This window comes from Columba livia, chromosome 1, assembly GCF_036013475.1.
Source record: "Columba livia isolate bColLiv1 breed racing homer chromosome 1, bColLiv1.pat.W.v2, whole genome shotgun sequence".
NCBI lineage: Eukaryota > Metazoa > Chordata > Aves > Columbiformes > Columbidae > Columba > Columba livia.
Window position 1 is genome coordinate 210,544,810 of NC_088602.1, and position 26,214 is coordinate 210,571,023.

At 49.4% G+C, this 26,214-nt stretch overlaps 2 protein-coding genes across 5 annotated transcripts; both read left to right on the top strand.

Moving 5' to 3' along the window:
- Nucleotides 1-2,852: 2,852 nt before the first annotated feature.
- TMEM209 (transmembrane protein 209) lies at nucleotides 2,853-16,790 on the top strand. Of its 2 annotated transcripts, none has more exons than XM_065049373.1 (15): nucleotides 2,853-3,036; nucleotides 5,123-5,262; nucleotides 5,374-5,432; nucleotides 6,185-6,316; nucleotides 7,334-7,572; nucleotides 7,904-8,108; nucleotides 8,720-8,895; nucleotides 9,572-9,643; nucleotides 10,599-10,695; nucleotides 12,571-12,696; nucleotides 13,123-13,220; nucleotides 14,755-14,869; nucleotides 14,965-15,062; nucleotides 15,493-15,566; nucleotides 15,646-16,790. In XM_065049373.1, the coding sequence occupies exons 2-15, from the start codon at nucleotides 5,126-5,128 to the stop codon at nucleotides 15,698-15,700; spliced, it is 1,683 nt and encodes a 560-aa protein (XP_064905445.1). In that variant the 5' UTR covers nucleotides 2,853-3,036; nucleotides 5,123-5,125; the 3' UTR covers nucleotides 15,701-16,790. The 2 variants fall into 2 exon arrangements, with proteins under 2 accessions (XP_064905445.1, XP_064905447.1); XM_065049375.1 differs by having other exon boundaries at nucleotides 2,885-3,036; nucleotides 5,091-5,262.
- A 2,393-nt stretch (nucleotides 16,791-19,183) lies between these two features.
- On the top strand, nucleotides 19,184-25,440 carry LOC102088800 (uncharacterized). 3 transcript variants are annotated; one of them, XM_065049372.1, is made up of 20 exons: nucleotides 19,184-19,277; nucleotides 19,957-20,094; nucleotides 20,175-20,296; nucleotides 20,387-20,495; nucleotides 20,585-20,701; nucleotides 20,859-20,926; nucleotides 21,017-21,154; nucleotides 21,296-21,481; nucleotides 21,565-21,667; nucleotides 21,761-21,902; nucleotides 21,982-22,165; nucleotides 22,414-22,513; nucleotides 22,603-22,721; nucleotides 22,845-22,897; nucleotides 23,119-23,231; nucleotides 23,325-23,473; nucleotides 23,679-23,773; nucleotides 24,060-24,138; nucleotides 24,408-24,516; nucleotides 24,883-25,171. In XM_065049372.1, exons 1-20 carry the CDS (start codon nucleotides 19,265-19,267, stop codon nucleotides 24,954-24,956), a joined length of 2,211 nt encoding a protein of 736 aa, XP_064905444.1. In that variant the 5' UTR covers nucleotides 19,184-19,264; the 3' UTR covers nucleotides 24,957-25,171. The 3 variants fall into 3 exon arrangements, with proteins under 3 accessions (XP_064905444.1, XP_064905443.1, XP_064905442.1); XM_065049371.1 differs by having other exon boundaries at nucleotides 19,200-19,322; nucleotides 22,860-22,897; nucleotides 24,883-25,440; XM_065049370.1 differs by having other exon boundaries at nucleotides 19,200-19,322.
- Nucleotides 25,441-26,214: the final 774 nt, after the last annotated feature.

Below are 26,214 nucleotides of genomic sequence, written 5' to 3' on the forward strand. Positions count from 1 at the left end.
GGGATTCATCTCCTCTTGCTCGAGCTGAGTCAAAGTTGGGAATCGCACCAAGACAAGACTCTTCTTCTTCTATAACTGATGAAGGGTGACTCACCCCATCCTCAAATAACCACTCAAGACCAAAAAAACAAATTAGGCTTTTAACCATCCTTCAATATTACCTCAATTTCATGTTTTTCTTGATTTCATAGATGTAGATGTAAAAAAAAAGCACCTTTTGGAGCAAAAACTAATATAAGACCCTGTCTTATTTTTGGGGAAACAGGGTACTTTTTTACATGTATATGTGCCTGGACACTATTTAAATTGACTTTTTCAATGAACTGTAACTAGGGCTTATTTTTGGAGTAGGGCTTATATTTCGAGCATCCTCAAAAATCCTGAAAAATCACGTTAGGGCTTATGTTTGGGGTAGAGCTTATTTTTGGGAAAACAGGGTAAGCACTTTCTGGAGCAAAAATTGTATAAGACCCTGACTTATCTTTGGGGAAACAGGGTAGTAATGCCTCAGGTTTACACCCCTCTTTCCAGGACTGGATAGTAATTTATATATGGTTATGCAATTGTTTTCTTGTACTATGCGTGTTTTTGGGTTTGGGTCTTCACTTAGGCAGGGGTCTTCGCTCCTGTGGGTGTGATTTTTAGTATTATAATGAGCAAAGTTCTACTAAGGGACACTTTATATGACACTCTCAAGATATAAACTCAACTAATTGTGCAGGTTCCAGGACGTTCAAACTGCAACAACAGGAGCTCCTGATAAAGGAGTTCTTCAAATCGCTCTTATTTTTGTTAATGGAGTGGACAGACCCCAAAGTGGTCCACTGATTTATATATCTTTGGGTTAGTAATTGCTGACAGGATTTAAATATCTTTAGGTTAGCTATTGCTGACAGGATTTACAGAGAATTTTAAGATGGTTGGGGTTGAAGGGACCTCTGGAGATCATCCAGTCCAACCCACCTGCTAACGCAGGGTCACCAGAGCAGATCACACAGGAAGGTGTCCAGGTGGGTTTGAATGTCTCAGAGAAGGAGACTCCACAACCTCTCTGGGCAGCCTGGGCCAGGCTCTGCCACCTCAGAGGAAAGAAGTTTCTCCTCATGTTTAGATGGAATCTCCTGAAACTAAGAAATAAACTTAAGAGCAGAGTCAACGATACTGTTAAGTGACATTCATTATTTTATCAGCACTGGGGTGCTCTGGGGCTCATCCTCCATAAGTGCTCCTGAAGAGAAACTGCCAAATTAATGTATACAGTGATTAAGTTACAAAAGACATACCCATCATTAACCAACTGGCATGAGATAAATGCTTTCTGACCACCTGCAAAACGAGGGGATATTTTTAAGTTTTAGATCCTTCTGCATGACAAGAGGGAGACAGAATATTAACTAATACATTGTTTAGAAGCAAAGTGCTTAGTATATATTTAATAATTAATAGATGTGTTGTAAGTAAGAAACTAAACAATTATAACTAGCATCATCAATTATTTCTTAGTATGGATGTATCATATGTCAAAATTTTCAAAAATTGTGATGCATATGTAATAATTATGTGAATATAAGCAACACAAGAGCATACAGTTACTGGAGCACTTATAGAGGATGATCCCAGTGTTCCCCAACATTGATAAAGAATGTCGCTTAACAGTTTAATTGACTCTGCTGTTAAGTTTATTTCTTCATTTCACTCCAAAGACTGGATGCTTTTGAGTTGCTTATATTCACATAATTACTACATATGCATCACAATTTTTGAAAATTTTGACATACATCTATATTTATGATGTCAATCAGTCAAAGATGGGCACGTCTTTTGTAACTTAATCACAGTGTACACTAATTTGGGAGCTTCACTCCTGTGTTTCAGTCTGTGCCTATTGCCCTTCATTCTACAAATTCACATATCCTTAAGTTAGCAATTGCTGACAAGATCACAGAACATCAGGGGTTGAAGGGCCCTGGAAAGCTCATCCAGTGCAATCCCCCCATGGAGCAGGAACACCCAGATGAGGTTACACAGGAAGGTGTCCAGGCGGGTTGGAATGTCTGCACAGAAGGAGACTCCACAACCCCCTGGGCAGCCTGGGCCAGGCTCTGCCACCCTCACCCCAAACAAGTTGCTTCTCATAGTCAAGTGGAACCTCCTGTGTTCCAGTTTGCACCCATTGCCCCTTGTCCTGTCCCTGGTTGTCACCGAGAAGAGCCTGGCTCCATCCTCCTGACACTCCCCCTTTCCATATTGATCCCCAGGAATGAGTCCCCCCTCAGTCTCCTCTTGTCCAGCTCCAGAGCCCCAGCTCCCTCAGCCTTTCCTCACACGGGAGATGCTCCACTCCCTTCAGCATCTTGGTGGCTGCGCTGGACTCTCTCCAGCAGTTCCCTGTCCTGCTGGAACTGAGGGGCCACAACTGGACACAATATTCCAGGTGTGGTCTCCCCAGGGCAGAGCAGAGGGGCAGGAGAACCTCTCTGACCTACTGACCACCCCCTTCTAACCCCCCCCAGGTACCATTGGCTTCCTGGCCACAAGGGCCCAGTGCTGGCTCATGGTCACCCTGCTGTCCCCAGGACCCCCAGGTTCCTTTCCCCTACACTGCTCTCCAATTTACACTGGAACCTGGGGTTGTTCCTACTCAAATGCAAGACTCTACACTTGCCTTCGTTATATTTCATTAAGTTAATTCTTTTAAGGGGTAACGACTATAACTCCCGCCCACCCCCTCCTTCTTCGCACCTCCCACAGCGCGGCCAACATGGCGGCCGCCGCGACCGCCTCACACGCCCCTTCCCGCCAAAACACGGCAACGAGCGCTGTCCCCATAGCAACAGGCCCCGCCTCCCGCCGTACGCGGTGACGTAGCCGCGGCGCTCGCGCAGGCGCAGACGTTGCGGCCGGCTTGGGCCGCGTGTGTGAGGGGGTCGCTGTGCTGTGTGACCCCCGCCTGGGCGGGAAAAGGAGGGAACTCCTGCTCTCTCTGAGGGGAATTGTGTGTCACCTCGCGTCCCCCGGCCCTCAGTCCTGTGGCAGGTACTGTGACTGTCCCCCCAGCACCCCCCGGCTCCTCGGGCCTGCACGGTGTGGGGGGCTCTGAGGGGAGGCTGCCCTGAGTGGGTCCAGGGGGCGCAGGGTCACCCGTGTGTGACAGGGCTGTGGGGCCGCTTCTGGGTGATGGATCAGGACTTGGGGAGATGGCGGGGCCTCCTCCGTGTGACAGCGGTCAGGGTGGGGGACAGATGTCGGTTCTTTTCTGTGCGATGGGGTGCGGGCTGTGGAGCTGCCTGTGTGGGGTCTTGTATCTGTGCAGGAACAACCTCATGTTCCAGTATAAGTTGGGGAATGAGCTGTTGGAGAGCAGTGAAAAGGGACCTGGGGGTCCTTGGGACAGCAGGGTGACCATGAGCCAGCACTGGGCCCTTGTGGCCAGGAAGCCAATGGTACCTGGGGTGGGTTAGAAGGGGGTGGTCAGTAGGTCAGAGAGGTTCTCCTGCCCCTCTGCTCTGCCCTGGGGAGACCACACCTGGAATATTGTGTCCAGTTGTTGCCCCTCAGTTCCAGCAGGACAGGGAACTGCTGCAGAGAGTCCAGCGCAGCCACCAAGATGCTGGAGGGAGTGGAGCATCTCCCGTGTGAGGAAAGGCTGAGGGAGCTGGGGCTCTGGAGCTGGACAAGAGGAGACTGAGGGGGGACTCATTCCTGGGGATCAATATGGAAAGGGGCAGTGTCAGGAGGATGGAGCCAGGCTCTTCTGGTGACAACCAGTGACAGGACAAGGGGTAATGGGTACAAACTGGAACACAAGAGGTTCCACTTAAATTTGAGAAGCAACTTGTTGGGGGTGAGGGTGGCAGAGCCTGGCCCAGGCTGCCCAGGGGGGTTGTGGAGTCTCCTTCTCTGCAGATATTCCAACCTGCCTGGACACAGTCCTGTGTGTTCTGCTCCAGTGATCCTGTGTTAGCAGGTGGTTTGGGCTGGATGATCTTCAGTGGTCCCTTGGAACTGCAACCATTCTGTGGTGCCGTGAGGTTTTGGACACAGGGAGCTGGGGGTTTTGGGGCAAGTGGAAGTGTGGGGACCTCAGTGCCTTATGGATTGTCAAAGTGAGGCCTTTCCTCATTCTTATGTCTTAGTAGAAGAGGGCAGGGTGTATGAGAGGACATATTTCAATCTGGGGGTGAAGCCCCCACACCCAACCCTCCTCAATAAGTAGAATGGGAGAGGATCTCTGCATGGGGCTGCTGCCTTTATCAGTGGGGAAAGGAAAACCTCAGGGCTCAAACTGTATGAAAAACCTGTCCAAAAAGAGCACCAGGGAACTGAGTTTTGTATAATTCTTTCAGTAATCCCGATTTCACCCTTGAATCATGATACCAGAAAGAAACAGGCAATGTGATTTAGGTTTTGTCTTTTTGAATATATTTTTTTTAGGTTGTAATGTACGGTTTAAGTATTTGTCCCCCAAAAAGCAAATTATTTGTGTTCTCATGTAGTGAAGAATTACGTGACAAGTTTTTAAGTGAGTGGTAGAAGGAATGGTAGCGTATTTTGGTGACAGGACTAGCAGAAAAAGTCACCAAGATCATTTATTTCATGTAAGGTGTTACTGGGCGTAAAGGCAGCAATGTGTGCAGAGAGTATTGAGACGTATTGAGCCTACAAGAGGTGGCTGCACAGTTTGAAAATATTCTGTTACCTACTGAAACGAGCATTGATTTTAAATAAAAACCTGCAGAGCTGTGCAAGGCCTTTTCTTCCTCTGGATTCCTTTGCCTGGGGAGGCAGGAGCTTTGCCTCGTGCTTCTGAAGGATGTTATTTTTCAAAAATGAGGTTGAAACATCTCTCTGTCCTCTCATTTGCATCTTGCTGGAGTAAATGTTCCTCAATAATGACACTGCTGACAGCAGAGTTCATCAAAGAAATATTACCTATTTTTACCAGTAAAAATAATCTGCTTGGGTTTTTTTAATACATTAAACATGATTCTGGCTAAAGGTAAAGCCCATTTACATAGTTTGTTTTGAGTGACTTCTTTTTGTCTTTACTCTTATGCCGACTGAGAATCTTACCATATAAAATTTGACAGATTTGGTGCTTTCTCTGTATTGGTTGCCACAGACAATGACGCCAGAACAGAGTCCAGCGACTTCCCTCATCGACAGGACCATCAAGATGAGGAAGGAGACTGAAGCCCGGAAAGTGGTCTTGGCCTGGGGACTCCTGAATGTGTCTGTTGCAGGCATGATCTATACGGAAATGTATGTTCCTTGTTACATCTGGTTCAAACAAGCAAAACATCTACTTTGTTGATCCCTAAATATTTCCAGGGACTCGATTGTTACAAAATTATAACTTGTTTTTCTTTTCAGGACTGGAAAACTCATAAGCTCATATTACAACATCACATACTGGCCACTCTGGTATATTGGTGAGTCGCTGCAATGTTTCAATTAATTTTAGGGATTCTTTTCTTTTTTAACTTGTCAATTTTATTGCTGGGGGGTGGGTCACTTCTAAGTGAACTTCTTTTCTGTTTTCAATGTAAAGGAACACTTTGTTTTGATTTTTGTTGTCTCTCTCGAAACTGTTGGAATTTCATCCTTTTAGTGAGAGGTGTTAACAACTTTCTTTAATATATTGTGAAAGGGCATGAAGAAATTCTCAGTGCATTAAATCTGTTTAACATGTGGAGTAGGGCTTAGGCGAACGCTGCAGATTTTACTACTCTATTGTACTGTGGGTGTGGATGGCATTTCACAATAATTAAAGTGGCATTTCACAATAATTAAAGTTTGTTTCAGACGAGTAGACTCTTAAGCTGTATCAAACGGGATGAAAAGGAGCAAGGGGGAGAGAAAAATCATGGGATGAGTGATAGATGATTTGATGGGAAATAATGGTTGAGAAATACTGTGAAACTTCAGTAGTTTGTGTCCATTTTGGAAAATAACCATTTAAAAATAATTTTGGGCAATATGAATTAATCTCAACGTAGCAAGGAAAATTATCTCCCATTGGATAAGAAAATGAAGAAATCTTAGATACTTGCCCAAATTGGTACTTACTGGTGGCACTAATAGTGACCTGTTTTTAATGAGCATCCGCCTGTTTTTTGCAAATAATATCCTTTTATTATTCCTCGTGCTCAAGCTGTGGTAACAACTTCTGTGTTTCTTCTAGAACTTGCGCTTGCGTCTCTATTCAGCCTGAACGCCTTATTTGATTTCTGGAGGTACTTCAAATACACAGTGGCACCAACAAGCTTGGTGATGAGTCCCGGCCAGCAGACCCTGCTGGGGCTGCGGAATGCAGGTGGGTGTCATAAATATCCCTGGCAATCTTATTTTTTGGTTGTTTTTTTTGTTTTGAGATGGTATCTTTCTCAAATGCAGGATTCTTTAGTGAAGTGGGTTCTGAATTATCTCGTCTGACATGAGCAGTGCACTAAATTACTTGCAGCTTAAACCGTAAAGGTGTTTTCCAACCCAAATGATTCTATAAAATTCACAACATCAAGTGGTAATTTGAGGAGTGTTTGTGGAGAGAAGTGGAGGTGAAACACACAGCGACAAACAACAAGCGGCTGCTGAAGGACAGGGAAAAACTTGAATGTTTAGAGGTTCGACAAGGAATTTGTAACCTATACATGGGACTAGGAGCAAGGCAGAGAGTGCAGGTTTATATTTCATTTTGATATCCTGCTAATATCATGCTGGGTATCAAGAAGCAAATCAGAGGGACAGCCAGACCTTCATGTGAGGTTGGAAGATGACAGCCCAGAGCGCAGTTGCCTCAGAAAGCGTTAGAACATCAAAGCGAAGTTCTAAAATACACCAGAACCTGACAAGGTACATAAACCAAAAGCAAAATGGGAACATGGTAATTTTTCACCCTGCTAGTCTGCCCCTAGAGAATTTGGAGCAGACGGGAATGATGCTGTATCACTGAAGTTCAGGGATCTCCTATGTTTATTTGCACAAATAAATTAAGGCATTCAATATACTAAAGATGCATGAAGTAGGGAAGTAGCTTATGAAACAGGTTAAAGAAGCTGTCGTGGTTATGTGAGGTGCCTGGTAACATTTAACTGAAATCTGAAGCTGTATATTTGTGTTGAGTTGTGGCCACATATCTCAGTCTTCTCTTTTTTTTCTGTCAGTTTTCTGACTCAAATCTCTAGGGGTCAGATTTTTCTAGTGTCTCTTCTAGCATCTGCATAAAATCACCTTCAGATAACATTGTATACGTGTTTTGTTGCACCTTTAAAAGGTAGAGGAAAGTTTGACGCTGCGACATCCACAGCATTAATTCTGTTTTCCCTTATTGCAGCCGTACAAACAACTCCACCACGTGAGCTGGCAGCAAAGAAAGTCCCGTCTTCGACAGCTTCTCCTCCCATCCAGGGTCAAAGTGTGCTGAGTTACAGCCCGTCCCGCTCCCCCAGCGCCAGTCCAAAGTTTACTACCGGTTGTATCACGGGGTACAGCCCTCAGCTCCAAGCTCTGTCGAGCAACAACGCTTCTTACAGCGGTGCAGTAACTTATTCACCAGGCAGCAGCTACAATAAGGTAATGACCAAGACGACTCTCAAGGGTACAGCTTGGTCCTTGCGTTGTGCCAGATTCCGTCGAAGATGAGCAAAGTTCTATGTTTGTGTTCGTTCCTCTTGCAAAGTAAATGTAAATTGGTCATATAATTCATCCTTTTTCCCCTAGTGTCACTTAATGCTTTTTTTAGAGTGGCTGCTTTGAAATAAACTAAAATGTAAATGCAAAAAAAGAAAAGTACCAAATCAACCCAAACCCCAGACAGGCGTCTTTTATATTCGTGCCGTTTACAAACCAAGGTGCAATTCTGTCTTCCTCATACGACACAACCATTTGTCTTTATTCACTCAAGGTTTCCAGCTTCAGCCCCTCTCCTGGCGGCTCACCATACCCCGCGAGCATCGGAGCGGTGGAAAGCGGCGGGCTGAGGTCTCGGTACCGCTCCTCACCCATTCTGTATAATTCTCCTACTGGCAAAGAAGATTATATGACAGACCTCAAGTCCCTGGACACCTTCCTTCGAAATGAAGAAGAGAAGCAGCACAGAGTTCAACTAGGTAAATAAACAGATTCAATCGGAAAAGCTTGGTAAGGAAAAGGCGTTGGTTTTATTCGAGGTTGACTTTTGAGGATGAGAAAAGTCGCAAAGGATTCCAGCGTATTCATAAATCGACATAAGTCTTTTATAGTAGTCACTTGTGATCTTGGGAAAGGTGGCTGCGAAACAGTTTGATCATCTACTGAGTAATTAGGATGTGAGGCAGAGCGTCATCGTTCTGGCTTAGGAGCTTCAGGAAGTTTTCCTCCAAATGATTGCTTTGGATAGGATATATGCCGCTGTTGCAGCCTATTGGAATGTGTGCTGATCGATTCTTTCTGTGGCATTTGTTGACCATGACAAGACGATGGACTTTACCACCTTGGTGAGAGGAATATCTTATGGAGAAGGTGTTTTAGATAAAGGGGGTGAATTACCCACAAGCAGTTTTTGTCCTGTGTGGGGACAATCAATCTGTATTTATGCAGATTGACTTCAGTGTACATATTAGTGACAGTTTGTGCTCGTGTCTCTTATTAAAGCCTTAATATACTGAATATTGCCTGGACTGTTGCTTCCAGAATGACTTGGCAATAATTACATGAGTGTTTAATGATTGGGTCGTTTCAGGAAGTTCAGATTCCAGCTCTCCTTCCAGCAGCCCAACATTTTGGAATTACAGCCGTTCCATGACAGACTATGCACAGATGCTGAGGAAATTCCAGTATCAGCTGGCGTGCAGGTCCCAGGCACCATCGGCACACAAGGACGAAGCCGATCTGAGCTCAAAACAGGCCGCAGAAGAGGTAAATTCAGCAGGAACCTGGTCAAGAGGGAGAAACAGGCCTCTGAAGTACACAGTTTCATGCAAAGGTTTGGATTTGAGCTGTATCAAAAATGCTGGAGGGGGAGAAATCCCCCAGCATTTAACCATCTCCATACAGCTTCACTTTAAATTGACTTTGCAAATTCTGAATTTTAGTTGGAAAATGGTTTCTCCCTTGGAGAGCAAGGCGTACTCTGGATAAAATACATTTGTGATAGAAAAATTGACTTGAAATTCATCTGCATTTAGCCCAGTGGAAGGGCTGAAGGGTATAAAGCATAAAGAAGTCTAATGCAAAGGAATACAATCCATGCGGCTTGAATTAAATTATACCAATTTTCTTTATTTCCTATATTAACTTAATAAGAAGAATTTGAATGGGAAACTTTAAATCAATCTACAATTCAGACAAATTTTATCCTAATAGAGCAAAGAGCTGAAAACTGAGTTTGGGCTCATGCAGGATGATTTTAGCATGAATAGAGGGTGGGAGTGTCCTATGTGAAGCTGCTGTCAAGGTCAAATGATACAGATATATAAGAATTTGGGGGGAAAAATGAAATTTGAATTATGTACTGTAGTCAGTAGCAGAAATTGTCATAGAGCTTGGTATTTTGTGACATTCTTATATGTATTTAATATTGTCCTTTCCGTAGGTTTGGGCACGGGTGACAATGAACCGACAGCTCCTTGATCACATGGATTCCTGGACCGCGAAGTTCAGAAACGTAAGTTCCATTTTTAGGATTTACCTGTTTTTTAAAACAAGCACAACGGAGGGGAAAAGCACCTTTGTGTCCTGTGTGTGCCGACGGAGGGGGGAAGAGTTGCGCTGTCGGAAATGACAAGATTTGGTTATTCTTTCTGCAACTCAAGTCACTAAATTGATGTTTCTGTGGCATTTCAAACTCATTCTGCTGGGCTCAAAGCACTGAAAATTCCAACCCAAAGCTTGACTTTTTCTGACAGTCCTGAGCAGCATAAATAAAAAGCAAAAAGAAAAGCCTTGATGTTATCAATAGGAATTGCTGTAGCAGGAGAGACTTATTTGCACACAATGGCAAAACAATCAGTAAATCTAACTTTGAATTGCCACTTCAATCATAGCATCCATCAAATATGTAGTTTTGCTTGTGTGTTTTGTTTTGGGATTGTTTTTTAAAGTAATAGGGTTGGTGAAAAGCAAAGATTTGTACGAGATCCATACCAGATTCCTGGACATCTGTTCCTAAAGCCGGGGCCAGTTTGCCTCAGTTCCCAAATCCTCTCACGTACAAATCCCACACGGGTTTATCAGCTCCTTGATTTCCTGAAACAAATGTGAGAGGGAGCGGACCCATCAAAGTATAAATTAACTTGATGGTTGGAGAGCTGTGCTCCATAATACCGCTTTTCACGTTGTTCAGAAAAGCTTTGTCTGATACTTTCCTAGAGATTTGCTTTGCTGATTCCTTTACTTATTTTTCTGGCCTCTTAGAAGGTATTAAAGAGTCATTTAAACTCTGCCTAACTTGCTATTCTAATTTAATTACTTTCCTCCTTGGTTGGCTTCAGTGTTTCTGTTATTAAGCTGCTTTGTGATTGTAACAGTGATGATTAGAAGGATATAAGCTAAGGACTAGGGGTTTTTTTTAACATTTGTCCATTCTGACTTCTTGAATTTTCACCTTTTTCTTTCCTTAGTGGATTAATGAGACTATTCTAGTGCCACTTGTCCAAGAGATCGAGTCTGTGAGCACTCAGCTGAGAAGAATGGGGTGTCCAGAACTGCAGATTGGAGGTAAGATGAGGCAGTTTTGGGGTTCCCGGTGGTGGTTAATGGAGAGCCGCTCTGTAGCTGGGGTGTTGGATGGGTGCTAAAATAGATTACATGTTAAATATCCTTGTTCCATTTCTGCTCGGTATTGGTGTGGTCTTTATTCCATGTCATGCGTTTCATGAAGCTGGAAAGGTTCTTCATAAGACTTGTGGAAATATTGAAGTCCCACTGATGCTTGTCTCGTAGAAAATTCATCAAACTCTTTTTTTTCCCCTTAAACTTATTGCTGGGGAGTTATGGCCTCAAATTATCGTTGGTTACTGTCAGAAAACGTTTCCAAGATAAATGTGCTATAAATTCTCAGTGTCTCCCCATGAAGTCTCACTGTCTCCAGTGCTATGTGTGCTTTTCCAAAATTGTCCTTAAAATCAGCCGCGTTTTGAAAGAACTATGTTGTTTTAACTCTGATGTACTGGAGTTCTCTTTTTCATGACATGCTACAAATCTGAAGGCCGTGCTCTTCTTGTTGCTTCAGATGTATATGTCCTTAACTAAGAAGTGCATTTGATATGCTGCGTTTAAATTAAATTCATATGATTCTATGATTCTAAATCCACCTTTTGCAGGGCTGTTTGTTGTTAGTGTCTCTTCAAGCGCTTCATCTGTTGAGATGCCTGTAGAAAAGCTGATCAGTGCTGGCATCATCTGCACCTCATTACTCTTCAGAGTGGTTCCTTGTAGCTTTTATATTCTGGGATGTAAAGCAGACCTTTATTTCATTGGAATTGCAATGAGTGTTTGGGGCAGTGTCACGTGTTCATAGAGTCATCAAATCCCAGGTTGGAAGGGACTTCAAGGATCATCTGGTCCAACCTTTCTTGGCACAAGCCCGGTCTAGACAAGCTGGCCCAGCACCCTGTCCAGCTGAACTTGAAACGTGGCCAATGTTGGGGAATCCACCGCTTCCATGGGGAAATAATTCCAATGGCCGATTGTTCTCATGGTGAAGAATTTCCCTCTTGTGCTAAATCATTATCTCCCCAGGAGTAACTTGTGCTCATTGCCCCTCATCTCTTCCATGGGACTCCTTGTACAAAGGGACTCTGTCTTTTTTGTAGCCGCCCTTTAGATATCGGAACAAACTTTTTCAATATTGGGGACAGACTTTTGAGCAGGGCCTGTTACGACAGGACAAGGGGGGATGGATTTAAACTAAAAGAGGGGAGATTCAGGCCAGACATGAGGAAGAAATTTGTTACGCTGAGGGTAGAGAGAGCCTGGTCCAGGTTGGGCAGAGAGGTGGTGGATGAACCATCCCTGGAGACATCCCAGGCCAGGCTGGACAGGGCTCTGAGCAACCTGAGCTGCTGAAGATGTCCCTGCATGACAGGGCTTGGACTGGTTGAGCTTTGAAGGTCCCTTAACCCAAACTGTTCTGTGATTCTAAGAACATGGTGCTGAGCTTCATAAGGTTCTTTTTAGCCCAATTCTCCCAGCCTCTCCCGGTCATCCTGCCAGGCGTCACCAGCAAACTTCGTCCTGGTATGCTTGATCCCATCATCCAGATCACTCATGAAGATGTTAAACAGTGTTGGGCCCAATATTGATCCCTGGGGGATATGACAAGTTGCCAGTTGGAAAAGGAGCCATTTGCCACCACCCTCTTGGTTCCTGTCACCCAGTTCCCCACCCACCGCAGAAACAACTTGTCTAGACCATAACACACCCATGTCCCATGGGAAACTGTGTTGAAAGCCTTGAAAAAGGCTAAATATTTTTGGACTTTGAACGGTGCGCCAAAAAGGAGAGCTCTTGGTGGCCACGCCTGGTAAGGGAGAGACTCTTTGGGGTTCTGGGGGGGTTGTGGTGACCTGCGCCGCTCTCATTGTGTTGCAGAAGCCAGCATCAGCAGTCTGAAGCAGGCAGCGCTCGTTAAAGCTCCACTCATTCCAACCCTCAACGCTATCGTGCAGTATTTGGATCTCACACCAAACCAGGAGTATTTGGTTGAAAGGATCAAAGGTACGTGGTGTCACCGTTCTGGTTTTAAAACGCTTCCGTTACCAAAACCAAATGTTGGTGGCATCGAATGTTCCTTCAGTGGAGACGTTTGAAGGGTCACAGCAGGGTAAGAGCTGCTTAGAGAGACGTTTCTTCAAATCTTTCCCTTTTTGTAGTGATGGCTGTAACTTTGGGAATGTTTTTAAGAGCCTTATTTCCCATTTTCTGCGTGCTTGGGGTGCAAAGCGCTGGATTGAATCCCTTTGTTAACTACACATAGAAATTACCCTGTCAATTTACCTCCCCATATTAATAGAAAAGCGTTTCATTAGTTGAATTTCTCCTGTTTCGTATGTGCATGAAGCCCCTGAAACCCTCATAGAATACCACTCTTACCCCCAGTAATACTAAAAAATGATAAATAAGAATAAATCTTGTTGCTTTCAGAGCTGTCTCAGGGAGGATGCATGAGTTCGTTCCGATGGAACAGAGGAGGGGATTTCAAAGGCCGCAAGTGGGACACCGACTTGCCCACCGACTCCTCTGTAAGATTCCAAAGACGTCCCGATACGACGGCTTAAAGCGGGTTTGCTTTTGGTGGAGATTTTGGAAGGGGAAATAATAAGAATAAAGTCTTTTGAGGAGCACGGTAAAATCATCTTTGCATCCCTTACACAGATAATCCCGCTCTAGTTGGTGAGGAGAAAGGCAAACGGGATCAGATGTTGCGTAGATGACAAAAATGCAATTGTGTATCTTAGTCTTAGGCTGGGCTTTTACTTAGACTCCCCTGAAACATCTGTCACATAACTACAGAGGGGAAAAATGCAGATTGAGCAGCAGAACTGCCGTTTAATTTAATATTTTGTGAGAAATCTGAAGCTGTTGCTGGAGAGAAGACTCGTGCTGCTTGATCTGAAAGGGCAGGAGGATCAGCGCCTTGGCGCGTACGACAACTTGAAAATTCATCTGAAGTAATTAAAATCATTAAGAGGAAGACCGTAGAACAATTCAGGCTTTCCAGTGTGAGTCTTCAGCTGAATTATGTATCCAAAAGTAGGTTGAATTATTGGTTTTTTCCCCCTGTAAGTAGATTTTTGGTTACTTGAGAGACTAAAAATCTGAACGTCAGAGCTTCCCAACTTTGACAAAGCTGAGATTCAGTTGCTTGGAAGCTGAAATTGCACAAAATCAGTCTTGAAACAGGATTTGATTTTTTCAGTTTGCAAAGGTGATTAGATATTATTATCTAATTATTAAATATATATTATTTAATTATTAAATAGATAGTATTTTGTGGCCACGAAGCCGCTCTTAGTGTCTCGATAGGGTGAGCGGCTCCAAAATCTTTAAAGATCATGAGACAGCCTGGAATTAATTTGTTTTAATCAAAACCAGCTTTTAAGAATTCTAAGAATAAATTTCTCATATAAAAGATGAATATAAACATGAACTTTTGACATTAACTTGCTCAAGACAATTACTATTTAAAAAATAGCTATACAATTTAGCATTGTTTTAGTCGCAGCGCTGTGATTTCCCAGGTGCATCTCCCAAACTTGAGGCTTTTGGCATTTAGCCCCATAAACCTTTTATTTTGCCTCCAAACCAGATCATGCTGCATATAAAGAACACAGAAATGATCAGATTACAGCTAATTTGGGGGTAAAATATCTCCACAAAAGGTTTAAACACACATAGGTTGTGCTGTGGTTTTTTAGGTGCTTGTTCTAGGACTTGATTTCAAAATGTAATTAATAAGACTCTTGGCCAGCTCAGATTTTTGGGGTGGTTTTTATTTCCCTTTTTTTTGAGGAGAAAGTAGAAATTTGCTCCGTAAATTTAACGTCTGCAAAACCGTCGCTTGATTTCACCTGCGCTTCTCAGCCAAATCCTCACCGCTAGTCCAGAACTCAACGCTAAAACTGGGCAGTTTCTGGCCTTAAACTCAGGGACCTAAATTTAAAGGGGTTAAGTCAACGTTGTGAGCACAGACTATCAAATACCATCTGAGATTACAGCAAAAAAGCTGCTGCATTTTGAAGGGCGCAAAACTAAGATGAGTTTTTCTTTCCCCAGATCATCATGCACGTTTTCTGCACTTATCTCGACTCCAGGCTGCCGCCTCACCCCAAATATCCCGACGGCAAAACCTTCACGTCCCAACACTTCCTGCAGACGCCGGATAAACCAGGTAGCGACGCTGGAATTTTGCTGCTCTTCGCCTTTTGGATCCCATCAGCGCTTTGGAAATGTTGGAATTTTTAATTGTAATTATTTTATCCACAGACACTTCAAATGAAAACGTCTTCTGCATCTACCAGAGCAGCATCAACCCTCCCCATTACGAGCTGATCTACCAGCGCCACGTCTACAACCTGCCCAAGGTTCTGCTCCTGCTGCTGCAAAATCATCAGTTTTTAATCCTATTTTTAGGAACTAACCACATTTCTTGACTATTTACACATAATAACCATTAATTTGGTCTTTGACCGCGACTTGATCTGCTACTAAACAGCTTTAGTATCTATTTAAAATACATACATACGTAGCCAGGAGGGTCCTCTTCTTTATTTTCTGGCTGTTTATTTAAATAATATTCTGACAACTTATTTTAAAATAATAAATATTTAAAATAAAACGCCCTCATGTGCGGTGTCGCCCCCTAAGGCCGGAGCTTATGTAGGAATTCAAGGGGAAAAGTTCCGCTTTTGAGAATAACCCGCCATGTAAATGCTATTTCACGATGTCTTTCTGTATTCTACCCGAAATATTGCTGTTTGATTTTGAAACTGTTCTTTTTTCCCGTGGATTCAGGGCAGAAACAACATGTTCCACACCTTGCTCATGTTCCTGTACATCATCAAGACCAAAGAATCCGGGATGCTGGGGTAAGTACCCGAAATTCCGAGCTTTTCAAACTGAAACCGCCACGGCGCCAACGCCATTAAAATCGCTTTATTTTCGCAGACGTGTCAATCTCGGTCTATCGGGAGTCAACGTGCTCTGGATTTTTGGAGAATAATCTCTCCAGTGGGACAAACTGAGCCGCATCATTACGTTACGTTAAACATGAGTTTACTACAAGAGGGGATAATTTAAGCTCCGCTTTGTGGGCCAACGTCAAGCGCTTGTAATTCCCGCGTGGGTTTTATGATGATATTTAATATTTCTTTGCCAAAACGCTCCAACGTATGAACACCGGGTGGGTTTTCTCCTTTCCGGCTCCTCACCTGGACAAATCTTGGTTTTAAAAGGACTTTTTCTGTTCAACAAATCTATTGGTGTCATCACCGCTTAACTGAGCTTAACTAATCTCAGGACTAAACTCCAAGCGCGTTTGAGGGCCCAGCCGCGAGTCATCATGTGGGAAAATACAACCATTTGGCCAAATTCAGGACCCAAGAAATCCCAGATAAGCACGAGAAAAGCCAAGTTTAAAAGTTTGGACTAATTTTGGTTCGTTTTATTACGTATAACAAGAAAAACATGATTTTTTTTTGATCCCTTGCTCTTGGTGTAATGGGATTTTCTGCCCCGCTGGATGTGTTGGGGTCAAGAGAAAACCACCTTTGATTCGCCGGTTTCAGTAAATACGATTTTAATTTGTATTTTTATTCTTATTTTTTCGAACAAAATAAGAATTCCATCCCCCTTTGTCAGTCTTGCAATGGAGGGGGGAACATCTGGTGTAAATTGTGACAAATAAGGGGTTTAGAAGCACATGTAGAGTTATTTTTTTTTAAAGGAGGGTAAAAATCCCTAAACCCTGAGGTGCTGAAGATGAGGACGTCACTTGTCCCCACGCTGCGTCTCGGTGACAAACCGTCCCCCCCGTTGTAAACCACAAACATAGGAGGTGCGAGAATTACACCGGGTTGTAACCGGGTACGAGAACACCGAGTGTTTTGTGATATAATGAACCTATTTTTTTACCGTATGCATCGATGGGAGGGAAGAGAATTTGTGCCGTGCTCAGGCCGGGGGCGCTCGGTTTTATGTCTGTTTTTGGTGTGAAATGACCATTTCTGGTGACTCCGTCCCCCCGGGGAGGCACGAGGTGACAAAACAGCTCCTTTGATTCCCGGATTAAATGAGTTTGTTTTGTCACAAAACGCTTGTTTGGTTGGTTTGTTTTTTCCTGGGTTCAGTGTCACTAAACCCACGGATGTGCCAGGGAGGGATGTTCAAGAACCGGGTTTAACTGAGCTTGACCGTGAGTCTTGCAAAGCGGGGCTCTCCCCGTGTCCTTTCACCCCGCAAGCTCCGTCGCACTCAAGTGCTAAAGACTCTTCAAGCACAGAAATACTCTTTTTTTGACCCAAAAATGGGTGTTTATTGAGAAAAGCCAATCCCACAGAGCACCCCTGGGGGCACCGGGGTCCCTGTGCACCCCAATAAATAAAATACCACGGACCCTGGTCCCTGTGCACCCCAATACATGATGTACCCCAATAGACTGCGCTGCAGTCCCTCTGCACCCCAATATGTTGTGTACCCCAATAAACCCAGCTCCCTGTGCACCCCAGTACATTGTGCACCCTGCTCCCTCTGCACCCCAATTTGTTGTGCACCCCAATATACCATGCACAATAGTTCCTATGCACCCCAGTACACCGTGTACCCTGTTCCCTGTGCACTCCAATACATTGTACCCCAATACAGTGTCCCCTGCTCCCTCTGCACCCCAATACATTGTGCACTTCAATACACCATGCACCCCAGTCCCTGTGCACCCAATATGTTGCGCACCCCAATAACTCTGCATCCTGCTCCCTCTGCACCCCAATACATTGTATACATCAATATATCATGCACCTCAATCCCTGTGCACCCCAGTTTGTTGTGTACCCCAATACATGGTGCACCTGGCTCCCTGAGCACCCCAGATTCTCATGCACCCAGGTCCCTCTGCACCCCAACACACCGCACACCCAGCTCCCCCTGCACCCCACTCCCAGTGCAGAGCTCTTGTCACCCCACATTCCTGCGTACCCAAATTCTTTACCCTGACACACTGTGCACCCTGGTTTCTGTGCACACCCATACGCTGTGCACCCTGGTCCTTGTGCACCCCGATATACCACAAGCCCCTGTCCCCACGCACCCCCCATCCCCATGCACCCCAATCCCCACACACGCCAGATCCCCGTGCATCCCCGTCTCTGTGCACCCCCATACATCGCGCACCCTGGTCCCTGTGCATCCCTGTCCCTGTGCACCCCCATGCATTGCACACCCTGCTCCTTGTGCACCTCGATATACCACACCTCCCTGATCCCCACGCACCCCACATATCTGTGCATCACCGTCTCTGTGCACCCCCATACATCGCACACCCTGGTCCCCATGCACCCCTGTTCCCACGCACCCCACATCCCCATGCACCTGATACCTGGGCATCCCCCATACACCATGCACTCTAGTTCTTGTGCACCCCAATATACCACCCCCTCCCGTTCCCGCACACCCCAGGGCCACGCACCCCAAATCCCCGTGCACCCTGGATCCTTGTGCATACCCATCCCTGTGTACCCCCATACATCACACACCCTGGTCCTGTGCACCCCAATATACCACCCCCCCCCATTCCCACACACCCCAGCCTCGCACACCCCACATCCCCACGCACTCCACATCCCCATGCACCCCACATCTCTGTGCACCCTCATGCATTGTGCACCCTGGTCTCTGTGCACCCCTGTTCCCATGCACCCCAGATACCTGTGCATCCCCATCCCCGTGCATGCCCCACACACCGCGCACCCCGGTTCTTGTGCACCCCAATAAACCACCCCCCACGTTCTGACACACCCCAGCCCCGTGCGCCCCACATCCCCACGCACCCCGGATCCCTATGCATCCCTATATATTGCACACCCTGTTTCCTGTGCACAACAATATACTAGACCCCCCCGTTCCCACACACCGCAGGGCCATGCACCCCACATCCCCGCACAACCCCGTTCCCACGCACCCCACATGCCCACGCACCCTGATCCCCACGGAGCCCGCAATACCTGTGCATCCCCGTCTCTGTGCATCCCTGTATATCACGCACCCTGGTTCCTGTGCACCCCAATATACCACACCCCCCGTTCCCACGCACCCCACAACCCCATGCACCCTGGATACCTGAGCATCCCCGTTTCTGTGCCCCCCCATGCATGGCGCACCCTGGTCCTTGTGCACCCCATTATACCACATCCCCCACTCCAACACACCCCAGCCTCGCACAACACACATCCCCACGCCCCCCTGTTCCCACACACCCCGATCCCCACGCACGCCGGATGCCTGTGCATCTCTGTCTCTGTGCACCCCCATACATCACGCACCCCGGTTCCTGTGTACCCCAATATACCACATCTCCCCGTTCCCACGCACCCCAGCCTCGCACGCCCCGCATGCCCACGCCCCCCGCATTCCCCGCACATCCCACCCCCGGCGGAGGCGGGTCGGCCCCGTGGAGCAGAGGGGAGGGGGCGGCTCCCTGGGGGGCCCCGCGCATGCCCGTACCCGCCCGTTAAATACCGGCGGGTCGGGCCGCCCCGGCACCACCGCCTCCGGAACCGCCGCTGCCCCCACCATGACCGGCGAGGGTGAGTCCGGCCGCCGCCGCTGCTGCTGCTCGCAGGACGCGCCCGGTGAGCTGGGGGGTCCCTATGTCCCAGGCACCAGAGGGTCCCCCCTCCCGACCACGATACTGGGGCGGTCCCCCCTATTGTGGGTACCCGGGGTGTCAGCCCCCACCTGAGCGTCACCTCAGGCGCTGTGCGGGGGGTCCCACTGCTCTGGGTAGTGGGGGTTTCCCCTTCCTGAGCAGTACAGAGGGCACTGGGGTGTCTGTCCCCCTCCCCATTCTGGCCACCAGGATGTCCCCCCATTCCAAACATGACACTGGGCACTAGGGTGTTCCTGCTTCCTCTGGTACTGGGGTCCCCCTTCCTAAGTATCATACTGGGTACTGGGGTGTCACCCCCAGGCACCAGGCGGCACCCCCTCCTGAGCATCGCACTGGGGGTGTCACCCCATATCCTGGGCACCAAGGGTCCTCCCTCCTGAGCATCACCCTGGGCACTGGGGGTATCACCCCACATCCCAGGCACCAGGGGGTCCCCCCTCCTGAACATCACACTGGGGCTCCCCCCTGGGTGCTCTGTGTGTCCCCTGTGGGGTTTGGGGGCCAGGGTGTCCCCCCAATACAGCAGCACATGGGTGTCCTGTGGTGCTGACCCCGGGCAGGATGCAGCCCCAGCATGACCCCAGTCTCCCCCACAGATGTCCCCAAGGCCACCGAGACCCAGGGTGACAGTGATGGCCCCCGCCGCGGCTCCCTCTGCGACCGGCACTGCAGCACCATCAACAACCTGCAGGGTGACCTGGGCTGCCACCTGTACTGTCCCCATGTCCCCCCAGGTAGGTTTGCCATGGGACGGGCTGGGCACAGCGTTCTAGGGGGGGTCCTGCACACTGTGTCACCCCCGTCTCTCCCGCAGCCGTGTCCCCTCCGTCCTGCTGCCAGCAGCACTCGGAGGAGGTCTGCGAGAGCTGCGTGGTGAAAACCACCCTGACAGCCGAAAATGCCGTGGAGGCCAACAAGCTCTCCAACAACTACAAGGTGGGTGGCTGTGGCACGGGTGGGGGCACCCACGGGTGCTCCTGGATGGTTCTAGTGAGTTTTCTCACCCAAATAAATGTTTCTGTGCAGTTTGGCTTCAAGAAATGGAAGAGCCACGTGACGGCGCGGCCCTGGGAGGACCGATCGGAGATTGTCAAGGAGCTCTACTCTGACCTCAATGTCATCCGGGGCCCTGGAGGTGGGTGACCTTGGGGACACCCCTGTGTGGTGGCAGCGTGGATTTGGGGTGGTGCAGGTGACAATGACTGCACCCTTCCTCTCCCGCAGGGTCCACAGTGACGTTTGGAAACGTCCTCTACCTCCTGCTCTTTGGCTGGTGGCTCTCGGTCCTCTACGTCCTTGTGGCTGCCGTGATGTTTGTCACCATTGTGGGGGCTCCTTATGGTGAGTCGCAAGTTTGGGACCCTTATGCAAAGGACTGGGGGTGCTGTGGGTCTCCTGGCTGAGCTGTGGGTCTCCTGGATCCCCTCTCTGCGGGGTGGCCCTGTAGCTGGAGGGGACGCTTGTGTCCCCAACAGCGCTGACGCTTGTGTCCCCGCAGGGCGGCTCTGCTGGGACCTGGCCAGCTATTTCCTCTGGCCCTTTGGCAAAGTGATCCAGAAAGTGGAGGTAACAGTACGCCCCGAATTCGGACCCCACTTGGGGATAAACTGGGGTGTCCCATTGCCACACCCTAACATGCCCCCCCATGTCTCCCAGGTCCCCAAATCCCACCAGGTGCTGGGTACATCAGAGAGCGGAGGGGACGCGAGCGGCGCGGGGGAGAGCTCAGCCCTGCTCGGTGGCCCTGTGCCGCGGCGCTGGCGCCCGCGGTGCTGCATTAACACCGGATACTGGGTGAGCCCCACGGTGTCACCCTCCCCTTCCCCAGGCACGGGCACACCCGTTGTGGTGGGGATGGCACCCACGGGTGCCTCCGCTCCCCGGCGGTCGGTGTTTTGGGGTGGGCAAACCCTAAATGTGAGCACCCATTGGCAGCGGCATGCTGGCACCGTGGCGTGGCTGTGCCTGGGCTACCCGGTGCTGGCGCTGGCCCACGGGCTGGCGTGTGTCACCGCGTGGCTCCTGGTCGTCCTCATCCCCGTGGCCAAGCTGAGCGCCCGTGCCGTCACCCGTGTCCTGCTGCTGCCCCCCAAGCGGGTGCTCGTCCGGCGTCTGAGGATGGTGGGTGTCTCTGAGGGGGGCTGAGGGTGGTTTTTGGGGTGGGGGGGCGCTCGGAGCGGTGTCACCCACTTGTCCCTCCGCAGACGGAGGTCCCGCTGGAGGGGGAGGTGATTCTCTGCTGCCACCGTGCCCTCAACCCCTACTACTACAAATATGCCGTGGATGGCATCAATGTCTTTGCTGTCAGTATCCTTTTGTTGGGTTGGAGGGGAGTGGGGTGGGGGGTGCTGACCCCAAATCCCACCCCACCTCAGTCATCTCCTTGACTGGCCACCCCAGACCTGCTGCCACTGGTGCTGGTGACACTGGTGCTGGGTTACGTGGACAGTCACAACCACCTAACCAGCTCCCCTGTCAAGTTCACGTTGGCCTTGCTCTCCATCATGCCCCTCTCCTACTACATTGGGATGGCCATTGCCAGGTGAGCGGTGACAAGGGGGACACTTGGTGGCAAGTTGGGGACATGTGCCAGCCCTGCTCACACCCTCCTTCTCCTCCAGCATCTCAGCCCAGAGCAACTTTGCGGTGGGAGCGGTGGTGAACGCCACGTTCGGCTCCATCACGGAACTCACCTTCTACATCACGGCGCTCATCAAGGGCTCCCGCGAGGGCAACCGCTGCTATGCCGAGATCGTCAAGTCGGCGTTGACGGGGACGTTGGTGGGCTGTGTCCTCTTTGTCCCGGTGAGCCATGGTGGCACAAGAGCACCCAGTCTCTGCGGAGAGCTGGGAGGACGCTGCAAGCAAAGTGCTGATGGAGATTTTTTGGGAGGATGAGTTGCCCTCCGCGCCCCTTCTCCTTCGTTGCCCTCCGCGCCCCTTCTCCTTCGTTGCCCTCCGCGCCCCTTCTCTCTCCTTTTTTGGGGGTTGGACTAGTTGACCTTTGAAGGTCCCTTTCAACCCCAACTCTTTTCCGATTGTCCATCCCCAAGGGTCTGTGCATGGTGATCGGGGGCATCCGGCACCAGGAGCAACGGTTCAACAGCCGCTCGGCGGGCGTCAGCTCAGCCCTGCTCTTCCTCTCTGTGGGAGGTGAGTTGGGGACAGGGGTGTCCCCAGCTCTGTGTGTGTGTGGGTCCCACCAGCCTGGGCACCCACCCCCTGTCCCTCCATCCCCGCAGGTGTCTTTGCCCCGACGCTCTTCTCCAAGGTGTATGGGAAGCTGGTGTGTGGTGAGTGCCACAATGTCACCCAGAACCCGCTGGGCCACTACCTCTGCCACAACTGTCACTTTGACCTGGTGAGTGGGGACACGGACCCCAACTGTTGGCATTTGGGGTCGGGGATGCTCCGAGCCCACCTGGCTCCTGCTCTTGCTGGTGGCATTGGGGCTGTCCCTTGACCCCTGCATCCCCGTTGACAGGTTCTCTCTCTGCAGATGGACAACAACGGCACCCTCTACTACAGCCACGTCCAGTGAGTGTCAGCTGGGGTGGGGACAGGGCTGTCCCCGTAGTGTGGTGGCACCTCCCAGGCTGGGTTGTGGCCCTGTGTCCCTCCCAGGTCCCCTCTTCACCACCATGAAGGGCTCCAATCCCATGCCCCCATCTCCTCTATCAATAGATGGTGCAGGGAACCCCACTGGGGTCTCCATGCCAGACTTTGGTGGCACTAAATGTGTCACCTGTGTCCCACAGACCCCTGGTGTACACAGTGTCCCTGCTGCTCCCCGCTGCCTACCTCATCGGCCTCTTCTTCACCCTGAAAACTCACTCGCACATCTACGACATCCACATCAGCGACTGTCACAGTGAGTGCCCCCAAATCGTGGGATGTCCCTGCTGCAGGGCTGGCTCTTCTCATATCCCCGGGGTGTCCCATCATGTCTCTGCTCTTTTCCCAGTGCCCGGCCACCACCACAGCGCTGTGGTCCACTGGTCTCGCTGGCGGGCCCTGGTCATCCTGCTCCTCTCCACCCTCTGCATGTCGGCCTGTGCTGACCTGGCCACGGAGCACATCAGCCCCATCCTCACCAACTCCACTATCTCACAGGTGAGTGTGGGGACAGGGATGGTGGTGACCCAGGTTGCGTGGCCATGGGGACCAAGATGTGTCCTCCAGGGATGGGAACCTGACCTGGCTGCAGGGCTGAGCCTCAAAAGCTTGGGAGACAGATGTTGTGATGCATTGAGGAGCTGTGGTTTGCCCAGGGTGGGATGTGATCCACGCATCCGCTGATGCCCCCTCTTCCCTGCAGTACTTCATTGGTGTCACCGTGCTGGCGATGGTCCCGGAGCTGCCAGAGATTGTCAACGGCATCCAGTTCGCCCTGCAGAACAACTTGAGCTTGAGGTGAGATGGCTTAAAGGATGAGTTTTGGGGTGTCCTCCTCCAGCATGGTCCCTGTCCCCATCCCATAGCTGTGTCTTGGTGCTAGTGATGGGCTGCCCAGCTCCATGGCACTGGTGGGACACATCCTTGTCAGCTTGTCCTTGAGAGAACTTAAAGCCACCCAAGAAATGGGACCAGAACCAGGTTGGACTCCATTGTTTGGTTCCCCGGGCTTGGTTTGTTCTCAACCCAAGGGCTGCTGGAGACCTGGCACGTGCCAGCTCTGATGTCCCTCTGTCCTCCTCAGCATCGAGATTGGGAACTGCATTGCCGTCCAGGTCTGCATGCTCCAGATCCCCATCCTGGTGCTCTTCACCATCTTCTACGTGAGTAGACCCAGGACAGCCCCTGGGTGACCTCCCCCAGTGGGGGTGGGGACATGCAACACTCCAAGGGCGCAGCCACCATCTCATGTCTTCTCTGCTCAGTGCAGGGGAAAGTGGGGTCAGATGTCTCCTCCCTTGGGTGATGCTGTCCCCAGCCCCAGGGACATGTGGCCATGGGGGTCCAAGGGGTGACATGCAAACCCACAACCTCAGTTGGTGGAGGGTTGTCTTTGCTTGGCCATAAATCCCAAATCTTCTCTACCTTGCAGCCGACCAACTTCACGCTTGTCTTCAGCGACCTCCACGTCTACGCCAGCATGTTCAGCGTGGTGCTCATGAACTACATCTTCATGGATGGCAAATGTGACTACTTCCAAGGTGACTGCTCGCCTGTGGGGCTGCTGTGGGACTTGGTGTCCCCACCTTCCCTCTGCTGATGGTGGGGGCGGGTCTCCTGGTGGCAGCCCTGGGGTGATTTGCTTCCTGCAACTCTTGATGTTGTGGTGGCTTGAACAATTCTGAGGTGTTGGTTGACCATCCTGGAGGTGCTGAAGATGCCACCCAAGGGATTGCTCCCTTTCCATCCTCAAGAGGGAATTTTGAACCCATCTTGAGTGAGATTTTGCAGAGGACCTTGCAAGTCCTCTATGGTGAGCTAGTCCAGACCACACCAGAAGGTCTTAAAAGCAACTTTTCCCCCTTCTCCAAGGAGTAACCCTCTCCAACCTGCTCTGTCTGCCCTAGGCACGGTGCTGGTGATGGTCTACTTCATCCTCCTGGCTGTGTACTTCTTCGCCCCGTCGCCCAGCGGTTGCTGAGGTTCCGATTCTGGTTTCTCCAACCTTTGAGTTGGGTTTGGTGCCTGTTGAGGTGTTATCTGGTGTCTCAGGGACTCAGCCAGGCTGGTTCCAGGCTGAAAACACTGTTGAAGCTCCTTGGAACGGCAACGGGGCTTCAGTGATGGGAAGGGTGGTGGCCACCTGAACCAAGAAGGAGCCTCAACGCCAGAGCACTTCATGGAGGTATTTCCAGCCACGGGTGTGTGGTTGGAAGGAAAATTGTCCTTAGTGGAGGGTCTGGAAGGGGTTTCAGTGTGTTCTTCAGGACAGACCCCTCCCTGGGGATGTGTTGCACTGGGAGAAGGTGCCTGAGAAGCTCTTGTGCTTCCAGGCAGTGGGTGACCCTGGGCCTGGAAGGGACTTGGACCTGGGGATCTCAAAGAGCTTCTTGATGGTACTAGAAACGCACCTAAAGTATTTTGCAGCTGTTTTGACATTAAAACAGTTTTGTACAAATCAGAAACAAGCTTGTTTCTCCTTCAATGAGCCTTTGGTCACCTGTCTGGGCCTCTCCATGCCCACCACCTGAGTTAGTGATGGTTTTTGGGGGTGTTGGGTAGCAGACACGCCTCAAGTTGGAGCCACCGTACCTGGGAGTGGAGCAGGATTGGACTCCATGTCCTCTACAGGTGAGATCCACCACTCTGATGTGGGGACAGGCGAGGTGCTGTGGGCTCCAGATGTTCTCCACGACCCTCCCCAAGCTCCAGCTCTTTGTTTCCAGCTCAGTCTTGGCTGATTGTCCTGGGCCAGCCCTTCTCTGAGGTCTTAGGAAGGGTCGGGGATGCTCCTGGTGCTGTTTGCAGGGTACGAGGTGGGACACATCTGCTCATCTCCTTGTGCAAACACCAGTGGGTGAGGTGAGAGATGGAGCAGGTGGCTTGGGCTGATTATCAGATTTAAAACAACAAAAAAAGGAAAATACTGACAGATGCATAAATACAACGTTGTGCTTTTGTCCCTTCTCCCTCCCCAGAATTGTGGGGAATTAATTTGGCATAAAAAACAGGGACTGGTTGCTGCTGGCAATGTGAACATCAGACTCTGAAAGGTCCTGTAGTCAATGGATAAGCCGGACTGGACTTCAAAAAGCCCAGAGTAAGGTGGGCAATGGCCTGGGATCCCCCTCCTTCACAAAACTGCTCATTAGCAATTAATGATACTGCTTTATTAAGCTTTTAAATTTGTTTTCTTAGTGTAGCATCAGTATGGACAAGGCTGTTGTTAATTTGGGGAG

What these genes read in the sequence shown, in the direction of transcription:
- LOC102088800 (XM_065049370.1), top strand. Translation starts at nt 19,265, where the DNA reads ATGACCGGCGAGGGTGAGTCCGGCCGCCGCCGCTGCTGCTGCTCGCAG. An exon ending in CATTGTGGGGGCTCCTTATG is followed by an intron (nt 20,702 to 20,858) that starts GTGAGTCGCAAG and finishes GTGTCCCCGCAG; the next exon opens with GGCGGCTCTGCTGGGACCTG. An exon ending in TCGTCCGGCGTCTGAGGATG is followed by an intron (nt 21,482 to 21,564) that starts GTGGGTGTCTCT and finishes GTCCCTCCGCAG; the next exon opens with ACGGAGGTCCCGCTGGAGGG.
- TMEM209 (XM_065049373.1), top strand. Translation starts at nt 5,126, where the DNA reads ATGACGCCAGAACAGAGTCCAGCGACTTCCCTCATCGACAGGACCATC. An exon ending in CAAAACAGGCCGCAGAAGAG is followed by an intron (nt 8,896 to 9,571) that starts GTAAATTCAGCA and finishes TCCTTTCCGTAG; the next exon opens with GTTTGGGCACGGGTGACAAT. An exon ending in TCCAGAACTGCAGATTGGAG is followed by an intron (nt 10,696 to 12,570) that starts GTAAGATGAGGC and finishes ATTGTGTTGCAG; the next exon opens with AAGCCAGCATCAGCAGTCTG.